At 36.5% G+C, this 12,051-nt stretch overlaps 1 protein-coding gene across 1 annotated transcript in view; it reads right to left on the bottom strand.

Annotated features, from left to right (window-relative positions):
- Window positions 1-12,051, bottom strand: part of RNF24 (ring finger protein 24) — a 132,717-nt gene that overhangs the window by 15,531 nt on the left and 105,135 nt on the right. The window contains exons 3-4 of the mRNA XM_024743273.1: window positions 6,133-6,175; window positions 3,990-4,031 (exon numbers count right to left, since the gene is read on the bottom strand). Coding sequence (XP_024599041.1) covers window positions 3,990-4,031; window positions 6,133-6,175 — 85 coding nt within the window. The remainder of the gene's footprint in view (window positions 1-3,989; window positions 4,032-6,132; window positions 6,176-12,051) is intronic.

Genomic DNA, 12,051 nt, shown 5'->3' with positions numbered 1-12,051 from the left:
ACGCAAAAAAAAAAAAAAAAAAAAAGGTGAAATAAAGACATTCTCAGATGAAGGCAAACTAATAGAATTCATAGCCAGCAGATCTGCTCTCAAAGAATTGCTAAAGGAGGTTCATCACATAGAAGGAAAGTGACATAAGAAGGAAACTTGGAAAATTGGGTATTAAGAGCAACAGAAATGGTAAGTATTTGGATAAATATAACAAACTATTCGTCCCCTCCTGAATTCTTTAAAATATATCTGATGGTTAAAAGTAAAAAATGTAACACTGTCTGATGCCATTTTCAATGTATATAGGTGTAATATGACACTTACTGTATAAAGGAGTAAAAGTAAAGGGATCTATATGGTGATAAGGTTTCTACATTACAAATGAAGTGCTAAAAAATTGATTCTAGGTATTTATTTTGTAATCCCTAAGTAACCACTAGAAAATTATACAAAAAGACAAAATCACAATAGATAAAATACTAAAAATGTTCAAATAACCCAAAAGAAGGTAGGAGGAGACAAAGGAATAAGAAAGAGGGGCAAAAGCGGAAGATAAATAGTAGAAGAGTAGACCTAATTTCAAACAGATCAATAATTGCATTGAAAATAAATGGTCTAAACACATCAATTAAAAGACAGGTTGGCAGGGTGGATTAAAAAACATGACCTAACTATATGCTGTCTATAAAAACACTTCAAATATAAAGACATAATGTGTTTACAGATTAGAAAACTCAACATGGTAAAGATACCAAATTTCCCCCTGATTTATATATTTAATGCAATACTAATCAAGATCCCAGCAGGATTTTTGTTGTTGTTTGTGTGTGTACAGATAGACAAGCTGCTGTTACAATTTACATGGAAGAGCAAAGGAACCAGACTAGCTAAAACAGTTTTGGAAAAGAAGAATAAAGTTGGAGGAATCATATTACCTGATTTTAAGACTTGGTATAAAAATACAGTAATCAAGACTGTGGTATTGGTGAAGGGACATAGGCACAGAAATCAATGGAACAGAATAGAGAATCCAGAAATAGACTCACAAAAATATGGCCATTTGATTTTTGATAAAGGTGCAAAAGAAATTAAGTGGAGAAAGCAACCATTCACCATAACCAGAGCTGGGGACACTGGTGAACAAATCAAAGACTAAATGCAAATGACAAGCAGATCACAGACTAATGTCAAGGCTCTCAGGCTTTTCTTAAAAAAAACCCCAGATCTGGCAATAGTTGGCAATAGCCTATATTCCCCTATGGTAACAATTAGCTAGAGCTGAATGCTGACAACTTCTTTAACACAGGACCTTGCATGCCCCAGTGTGTCACAGCTTCCATGGCACTTTTCTGTTTCTCTTGATACCAAGACTCCATTAGATGCAATTTATTTATTTATGTTTGTTTTGTTTTTTTAATAACTTTTGGCCACACCGCACAGCATGTGGGATCATCCACAGATTCAAACAACCACAGACCGTGTAATACTGTAGTATTCACTATTGAAAAAAATCTGCGTATAAGTGGACCCGTGCAGTTCAAACCCATGTTGTTCAAGGGTCAACTGTACTTTTTTTGTTTTTCTGTACGTGGGCCTCTCACTGTTGTGGCCTCTCCCGTTGCGGAGCACAGGCTCCGGATGCGCAGGCTCAGCGGCCATGGCTCATGGGCCCAGCCGCTCCATGGCATGTGGGATCTTCCCGGACCGGGGCTCGAACCCGTGTCCCCTGCATCGGCAGGCGGACTCTCAACCACTGCGCCACCAGGGAAGCCCTCAACTGTACTTTTTAGATTTTTTTTGCGACGTGGCTTGTGGGATCTTAGTTCCCTGATCAGGGATTGAACCTGGGCCCTTGGCAGTAACAGCACGGAGTCGTAACCACTGGACCTCCAGGGAATTCCTCAACTGTATTTTTAAAATAATATATTAACTTACTTTCCTTCTTTAAAATTAAGAACATTATATATGAAATTAATATCCCTTTTGACCAACTTCCCCTAATCTTTTCCCTCTTCTCTCCTCCTCTGTGTGATCATTATGCATCCTTTTCAAACACTATGCAGTATGCATATAAATCCATGAAAAATGTGTTTATCTTAGTTTACATACATGATATAAACATTTATATCATTTTGCAACTTGCTTTTTCAAGATTCCGTTAGAGATCTATCTAGGTTGACGTGTTTATAGAGGGAGCTTGTTCCTTAATTTTGCCTGCCGTATAGTACCTCACTGTATGAATCACTGTATCAGGTTTCCTTCTTTTCCTCCCTCCCTTCCTCTCTTGATGGATAATCTTCCAGTGTATCATGTTTTATTTATTTGTTACACTACTGATGGACATTTAGCTTGTCTCTTGATTTTCCACTATTATAATTATTCACTAATAACGTTATTCATATTGAAATTACGTGTGCTTACACAGGAACAAGCTATGTATCATTGTATAATTAGGCTACAGGAATGCACACACACAAAGAAGTTTGACAAAATAGTTTCAACACAAAGAAGTGCATCAAAAAAGGACCGAACTGCGAAAAGTACATGACTGGCCTCTGGAAACAAGTTGTAGAGCAAGGTTAGGTTTTCTTAGGCACAGTGAAACTGGAATTAGTGGGTGCGGTTGGGATACTAACTCTGATAAGTAATGATGTAACACAATTCACTTATTCAGGATAAAGATTCTAAACTAATGGGTCAAATCAATAAGGAAGACTTCTATTCCTGACAAACATGGTTATTCAGTATTGTTAATGTATGTCAGAATTAGATCTTTTCATTTATGGTCATCAAAAAGACTCCAAACAGAAGAGGATCACTTTCTGTTACTGTTTTAGGAAAAATTTAAAAATCAAACAGTATTTGATGCTTGAGTTTAATCCAAGGTTAGTTCTGAAATGCTGTACCATATCAACTCTTTGATAAAAAATATGCAGAAAGAGCAAAGGAGGGACTTCCTTTGGTGGCACAGTGGTTAAGACTCTGAGCTCACAATGCAGGGGGCCTGGGTTTGATCCCTGGTCAGGGAACTAGATCTCACATGCATGCCACAACTAAGGAGCCCGCCTGCCGCTACTAAGACCCAGTGCAACCAAATAAATAAATAAATATTTTAAAAAAAGAGCAGTAGATAATTTCAAAGTGTTCAACAATAATATAAATCATTATTTTTTTTTTACAATTATTCAAATAATTTCACAAATTAACTCTCTTTGAAGAGACTGGTAATGTAGCTTCACCACAGTTATGCTATATAAAACATAGATATGACAGTGTGTAGCTTTTCAAGTCCTTGCTTTAAACACCAATTAAAAAACTCAGAAAGGGTGGAAGAGAAAGGGCCCTAAAATTAAAAATAAAAACTCTGAGCATTTGAAATCAGTGGCAAGACAAGGAATAAAATAAACAAGAATTACTATAGACTACGTGTCTTAAGGTGCATAGCAGGATACACATACACATCTGTATATAGCTTAGAAAGCACAACAATACAGTGAACACCCCAACCACGCAACCTCATTACTAGACAAGTCCAAGAGTTCATATCTCTCCCTATATGTTCTTTCCTATCCCATCTCTCTGTCTCACCTCCCCAAGCCCCCACCTTCATGAAGTAATCACTGCCTTGTTTGTGCCATTGGTAAGAAAGGACTTCTGGGAACATTTTCAAGAGTGAAATTAGTGCAAATTCATCTTGAGTAGAAAAACTTGTTTATATCTATCTCCTACTCGTATAGCATGGACAGCAAGCAGCATCCCTGCTGCTATGAAATCTTACGCTGGCACCATTCCTATTAAAAATGAGTTATTTTACACTCTTATAAGTCTTCACAAAATTGATTTTTATTTGACCTCACCCTCAAATATTCTATTAAGCTGATCAAAATAAGCCCAATTTTTTTCAGTGTCTGAAAATATAGATGTTTAAGCATACCACAGCATACCACTTCTGTTAGCATATACTCAAGAGCAGATTAAAATACTTATAGGCAACTTACCTCATGTAAATTCAGTTCTTTTACTTTTTCTTTTAATATAACCTGTAAGACAAAAAAAAGTATGCTTTTATGCCCATTTAAACCTGTAATTTAAAAGAGTTCTCATTGTTCTTACAAATATTTTTCTTTTCTGTATATAGCTCATTTCACCTCATATTCAGTATTAGAGAGAATCTCTTACAGTTTGAGATAGAACATTTTAGCAACATTCTTTTAACTTGAGCAATGGTGTAGTATTCTCCTGAAAAGCAATTTTAAAATCTCTTTGAGAATAGATTAAATTTTGGGAGAAGAAATTAACACATGCCTATCTGGAGTATGTGCTAATATGGGGGGAAAGTAAATGAGATTGCTTGCCTCATGATTTGGTAAAACACAGTATTGACTCATGGGACAGACTGGTAATTTATAAAAGACTGAAAAGTAAGGTCAATCTTAATTTTGGAAGCTTTGCTTATTATTATACATCAGTATCCTCAGAAAACTTTAGCTCTATCCAGAATTATGTAAATAGGTTTAAAACTCATCCAGGTGCTGTCCCTAACCTGACTTTGTGGTGACTGGATATCAGTTAAAAATAATGCAAAATGACAAGAGGGCAGATGACTATTTAAAAAGAACATCTCTAAACAAATAGGACCTAATCAAGCTTAAAAGCTTCTGCACAGCAAAGGAAACCATAAACAAAATGAAAAGACAACTTAAGGACTGGGAGAAAATATTTGCAAATGATGCCACTGACAAGGGCTTAATTTCCAAAATATACCAACAGCTCATACATCTCATTAACAAAAAACAAACAACCCAATTGAAAAATGGGCAGCAGACCTAAATAGACAGTTCTCCAAAGAAGACATATAGATGGACAACAGGCACATGAAAAGATGCTCAACGTCACTAATTATCAGAGAAATGAAAATCAAAACTACAATGAGGTATCACCTCCCACCAGTCAGAATGGTCATCATTAAAAAGTCTACAGATAACAAATGCTGGCGAGGGTGTGGAGAAAAGGGAACCCTCCTACGCTGTTGGTGGGAATGTAAGTTGGTGCAGCCACTATGGAAAACAGTGTGGAGGTTCCTCAAAAAACCATTTGAGACAAAAATTGAGACAAAAAGATTCATTCCTTTAGAAAACTAAGACATTCGTCTCTGTATATTAAATCCCACACGAGACACGTGTGGTTACCTGTGGACATCAGTGTGGACATCTAAGGAACTCACCAATGAGCTCAGATTTCAAAGAGACATGGACAAAAAGATATGTAATCCTAAAATGACGACATGGTCTGTAACATCAGTGTCAGCAAGATTAAAGACCCAAATAAACTGAAGCTTGGCCCCCACCCCCACCTCTCCCCCGCTCCTAAATTGCTACGGACGACAAAATAATTTCATGCTCAGGGTCAAAAGAAAATTAAGGAACACCTAGGCCCACTGTTTGGTATCAGTGGTAAAATATTAATGGATGACACATGGAAGAAAAAACAAATTTTACTGGCCTTCAAGAAAAGCTAAATTTATTACCTTAAAGAACATATCAGCAAAGGGATAGTACAAAGGGCTAGGAGTTAATAGCAATGACTGAAGTATCTGGACTTCCAGTAGTGTGACGTGAACTAACATTTAAAGTACAAAGGGGAGGAGATGAGATCAGTATAATACAGCTGGTTACCTCTGAGGAACTAGTATGTCTTCTAATGAAGAAGGTAAAAATTTCATTTAATGGAATCTCTGAACTCCATTAGGATGATAGTAAGTTTAAGGATTTTAAGCTATAGCATTTCTCTTTACCAAAATATTGGCCAAAGTTCCCTGTTACGTTATATTATTTTATCATCTGAACTTTCTATAACTTCAAGTAATACTTAAGAGAAGCCACTGCAATAAGCCCAGGCACTGCAACGAAGAGTAGCCCCCACTTGCTGCAACTAGAGAAAGCCCGTGTACAGTAACGAAGACTCAACACAGTCAAAAAAAAAGGAACACTTGAAGTATTTTGTATGGCAAATTGGCAAGCAAAATGCTAAAATGAACACAAGTAAATCTAGTCCCAGTTTAAAATATGAGTGGAAACCTGAAGTCTCATTTTTTTTGGTGAAGAACATGATCAAAGCTAATCTTAAGTAAATCTCTCTCACCTGTTTGTAGGCATAAAATTCTTTGTGTGCTTGATGTCTTAGCCTAAAAGACAGAAATGAGAAATGCAATACTGAGATTTCCATATAAGAATTTGACAAAAATTTTAAAACTGCTTATTTTTGGTATTAATTTATATCATTTATGGTTTAAAATCCAGAATCTTTATTCTAGAATACACTCAAATGACATATCTGTTACCATGTTATGAGAAAGTGACCAGTGAACCATAGAATGTTATCCAAATATATAAGGTCAAGTGAAATCTCATTAAAACAAAATCTCAAATATTTTAAAGAAGACTCAATTTTTTATATTGACAATAGTCCACTTATTTCAATAATATATAATATATCACATTTTTCCTAATTAAAAAATCGAAGTATCAATATAATATACATCTAATAATGTGCAAAAGCCTCAAGAATACAGATAAGTATTAAAAAAAATTATACACACCACTGTAACTATCACCCAGATCAATACATAGAACATTTCCAGCATCCCTGAAATGACTCTTCCCAATCAATATTCACCCCTAACACTATCCTAATTTTTATCATTGTAGATTAACTATGCTTGTTTTTGAACTTCACATAAATGGATCATTTGGTATATACTCTCCTGTGCTGGCTTCTTTCAGTCAACAATTACTTGTGAAATCCATCCATGTTGTTGCAGTAATTATATTTTTGACTGACATATAGTGTTCCATTTTACGAATGAATGTAAAACTATCCATTCCACTGTTGACAAATATTTAGGTTACTTCCAGTTTGGGGCAATTATGAATCAAGCCTCTATACAAATTCTTCTACATGTCTTTTAGTGGACATATAGACTCATTTCTGTTGAGTGTGTATCTAGGAGTAGAATTACTGGTCCAAAGTGCTTGTACCAGTTTTACTCCTATGGGTAGTGCATGAAAGTTCTAGTTGTTCACATCTTTGCCACAGCTTGGTAGGGTCAGTCTAAAATTTTTTAGCCAGTCTGGTGGGTGTTCAGTGGTATCTCATTTTGGTTTTAATTTTGCATTTCCCAAATGATGTTTAAGACCCTTTCATATGCTTATTGCCCGTTTGGATATTTTCTTTTACGAAATGCCTGTTCAGGTCTTTTGTCCATTTAAGAAAATGAGTTGACTATATTTTTCTTATTGATTTGTAGGAGCTGTTTAAATATTTTAGATGCAAGTCCTCTGTTGGGTACTGCAATACTCTATGGCTTGCCTTTTAATTCTCTTAATGTTATGTTTTGATGAACAAAAGCTTTTAATTTAAAGCTTTTTAATTTAATTTGTGTCCAGTTAAAGAAATATTTACCAACCCCCAGATAATGAAGATAATTTCTTGTGTGTAACGTGAAAATAATTTGTTATTTTACCTATCACATTGAGGTCTATGATCCATCTGAAATTAGTCTTTATGTATGATGTGAGGTAGAGGTCAAAGTTCTTTTTATCCACATGCAGATTTTCATTTGACTGCTTTATTGAAGAGACACTTCTTTCCCCACTGTGTTGCAATGGCACATCTGCTGTAAGTGAGACCAATGTGTGGTTCTGTTTCTAGAGTTTCTGTTTTATCCCACTGGTTTATCTGCCCATCCTTGTGTACTGGGTTGAATCGTGTCCCCTCAAAATTAATGTCAAACTGCTACCTCAGAATGTAACCTTGTTTGGAAATAGCCTCTTTGCAGACTATTTAGTAGTTAAAATGAGGTCACATTAGGATTAGGGTAGACCATAAATCCAATATGACTGTTGTCCTTAGAAGAAGAGGAGAGGATATACAGAGACACAGGGAAGAAGGCCAGGTGAAGACAGAGGCAGAGACTGAAGTGATGCAGCTACAAGCCAAAAAATATCAAGGATTGCTGACAACCACCAGGAACTAAGAAGAGGCAAGGAAGGATCCTCCCCTAGATAGCCTTCAGAGGCAGCATGGCCCTGCCAACACCTTAATTTCGAACTTCTAGCTTCCAGAACTGTGAGAGTTTGATAAATTTCTGTTGTTTTAAGCCATCCAGCTTGTGGTACTTTGTTACAGCAACCCTGGGAAACCAATGCATCTTGTGTCAATACCATGCCAGTTTTAAAAAAAAAAAAACCTTTTATTTTGAAATGATCTTATAGGAAAGTTGCAAAAAATATCAGAGTTCATATATACTTCTCTCCCCAGTTTTCCAACATTCACATCTTACATAACCATAGAACAATGATCAAAAGCAGGAAATTAACACTAATGTTTTGATATTAATACTTGTATAGTACTCACCAAACAGACTTTATTTGAATTTCACCAGTTTTTTCACTAATGTTCTTTTCCTATCTTGTGATCCAATCCAGGACCCCAGCCTGCATCTAGTTGTGTCTCCTTAGTTTCTTCAAATCTGTGACAGTTCCTTAGTTTTTCCTTGTTTTTCAGGATTTTGACATATCGACCATGATCACTTGGTTATGGCAATGTCTACTGGGTCTCTCCACTGTAAAGTTACTATTTTCCCCTTTGCAACTGATCAATATCTTGGGGGAGACACATTGAAACTATGAAAATATCCTATATTTTTCTCAAGCTTTTGCCCACTGATTTTAGCATCCATCTTGCTTGCAACAATTCTGCAGTGTTTGCCTGGTGGTGGTTTTGTAGTTCCCTAATTCCTTGTACATTAACTGGGATTCTTCTGTAAGGAAGAGATGCCCCTTCTCCTTCATTTATTTATATCAGCATGGACTCATTTGTGTTAGTCTATGGGTTATAATTTAATATGATCACTGTTTATTTTGTTGCTCAAATTGATTTAGGCTTTTAGGCCCTCCTTCAGGTTGATACTTATGTCCTTTCAACATGCTCTCATCCTTTCCCATGCATTTCCTAGCTCACTGGCACCAAAAGATGTTACAAGCTCATCTTGTATTTTCCATGCTCCAGTTGTGGAATTAACCACTTCTTTCAAAGAGCCTCGGTTCCTTTTATTGGAGAATAATATTTAGAAACCAAGATCTGGGTGCTAGGTGAATAGCACTCTGTTTTAAGTACTGGAGTTTTGGAAAAAGTCTTGGGTCCTCAAGCTTTGTTCTTAACTACTTTGGCTATTCGTGGTCCTTTGCATTTCCATATAGATTTCATGAGCTTATCAGTTTCCACAAAAAAATCTGTTGGGATTTTGACTGACACTGTGTTTAATTTATAGATCAGTTGGGGGAAGAACTGACATCTTTGCAAGATTGAGTTTCCAACCTGTGAATATAGCATACTCTATTTATTAGATCTTCTTTCTCTGTACACATTTCTACGTAGAACACTTATATATCCTTCATTAAATTTATTCCTAGGTATTTGGTAATTTTTGATCTATAAATGGTATTTAAAAATTTTTTATGTTCTAATTCTTTGTTGCTACTACATAGAAAAAAATTCAATTTTTGAATATTGGTCCTGTATCCAGTGACTTCCTAAGTTCACTTACTAATTCTAAACATCTTATCTGCAGAATCTTTTGGATTTTTAAAATACACAATTATTTTGTCTGCAAATAATAACAGTTTAAACTCTACCTATTTAATCTTCACATATTTCACTCTTTATTCTTTTTTTTTTTAATTTTAATTTTTTTGTGGTACGCGGGCTTCTCACTGCTGTGGCCTCTCCTGTTGCGGAGCACAGGCTCAGGACGCGCAGGCTCAGCGGCCATGGCTCACGGGCCCAGCTGCTTTGTGGCATGTGGGATCTTCCCGGACCGGGGCACGAACCCGTGTCCCCTGCATCGGCAGGCGGACTCTCAACCACTGCGCCACCAGGGAAGCCCTCACTCTTTATTCCACTTCTTTTTTTTTCCTGCACTGGCCAGGACCTCCAGTACCAATATTAAATGCAAGCGATGGCAGTGAATGTCCTTATTAATATGTTACTACTAAATACGATGTTTTCTCTAGATTTTTTGTACATAACCCTTGATTCAAATAAAGTTCCCTTGTATCCTAGTTTTAGACTTAAAAAAATCATGAATAGGTATTAATTTTTGTCAAGTGCTTTTTTTCCCTTTTTACTGTTAATGTGGTATACTGTATTGATTGATTTTCAAATGTTAAAACAATCTTCATTTCTGGAACAAAACTCCACTTGGTTGTGGTGTACCACCTTTTTGTACATCCTTGAATTTTATTTACTAATATTTTGTTCATGAGAAAGATTAGTCTATAATTTCCATTCTTGTAATGTCCTTGTCAGGCTTTGGAATCAAAATTATCTGGCCTCATCGAAGTATCTCTTCTATTCTCTGGAAAAGTCATATAAGAGTGGTATTTTTTCCTTAAATGTTTGGAGAAATTCACTGGTGAAGTTATCTGACTTGCAGTTTCTTTGTGGAAATGCTTTTATTATTACATATATAATTATTAATATTTTATATTTCTTCTTGACTCAGTTAAAAATGTTATTATTCTTTTACTTGTATTCACATAACATACAATTAACCATCTTAAACTGTATAATTCAGTGGTACTTAGTGCAGTCACAATGTTGTGCAACCACTAGTTCACTCTAGTTTCAAAACTTTTTCATCAAAAAAAATCTGGTACTCATTAAGTAGTTGGTCCCCACTCCCCCGTTCCCTGGTAATCTCTAATCTGCTTTCTGTCTCTATGGATTTGCCTATTATGGATACATTACATAAAATAAATCATACAATATGTGACCATTTTGTGTCTGGCTTTTCATTTAGCATAATGTTTTCGAGGCTCTGCCTATTTGTAGCATGTATCAGTACTTCACTCCTTTTTATGGCTGAATAATATTTCACTATATGTATATGCCACAATTTGATTATCCATTTGTCTATTAATGAGCATTTGGGTTGTTTATACCTTCTGGCTATTATGAATAATCATATAAACATCCTGTACAAATTTCCTTGTGGACGTATCTCTTCATTTGTCTTGGGTATATACCTAGGAGTGAAATTTCTGGGTCATATGGTAATTCTATGTTTAACTTTCAAGGAACTGATGAACTCTTTTCCACAGTTCCTGCACCATTTTACATTCCCACCAGCAATGTATGAGGGTTTCTATTTCTCCACATCCTTGTCAACACATAATTTTCCATATTTTTGACTACAGCATCCTACTAGTTGTGACATTTATTGTGGTTTTAATGTGCATTTCCTTAATGACCAATGCTGTTGAACATCTTTTCACATGCTTTTTGGCCATCTGTATATCTTCCTTGGAGAAATGGCTACTTAAGCCCTTTACCTATTTTTAAATTCAGTTGTATTTTCTTTTATTTTAATATTTATTTAATTATTTATGGCTGCATTGGGTCTTCGTTGCTGTGCGTGGGCTTTCTCTAGTTGCAGCGAGTGGGGGCTACTCTTCATTGTGGTGCATGGGCTTCTCATTGCGGTGGCTTCTTTTGTTGCAAAGCATAGGCTCTAGGCATGTGGGCTTCAGTAGTTGTGGTATGAGGGCTCAGTAGTTGTGACTCGCGGGCTCTACAGTGCAGGCTCAGTAGTTGTTGTGCACAGGCTTAGTGGCTCCGCAGCATGTGGGATCTTCCTGGACCAGGGCTCAAACCCGTGTCCCCTGCATCGGCAGGCAGATTCTTAACCACTGCACTACCAGGGAAGTCCCAATATTTGTTTATTTAATTTATTTTTGGCTGCGTTGGGTCTTAGTTGCAGCATGCAGGATCCTCTGCTGCGGCGTGCAGGCTTCTCTCTAGTTGTGGTGCGTGGGCTCAGCTGTTGTGGAGCTTGGGTTCCAGAGTGTGTGGGCTCTGTAGTTGTGGTGTGCAGGGTCCAGAGCATGTGGGTTCTGTAGTTGTGGCACGTGGGCTCTCTAGTTGTAGCCCACATGCTCAGTAGTAGCAGTGCGTGGGCTTAGTTGCCCTATGGCATGTGGGATCTTAGTTCCCTGACCA

The sequence above is a fragment of the Neophocaena asiaeorientalis genome, unplaced genomic scaffold (genome assembly GCF_003031525.2).
Source record: "Neophocaena asiaeorientalis asiaeorientalis breed wild unplaced genomic scaffold, Neophocaena_asiaeorientalis_V1.1 scaffold82, whole genome shotgun sequence".
Classification (NCBI taxonomy): domain Eukaryota; kingdom Metazoa; phylum Chordata; class Mammalia; order Artiodactyla; family Phocoenidae; genus Neophocaena; species Neophocaena asiaeorientalis.
This window is presented reverse-complemented; position numbering and strand designations above follow the sequence as displayed.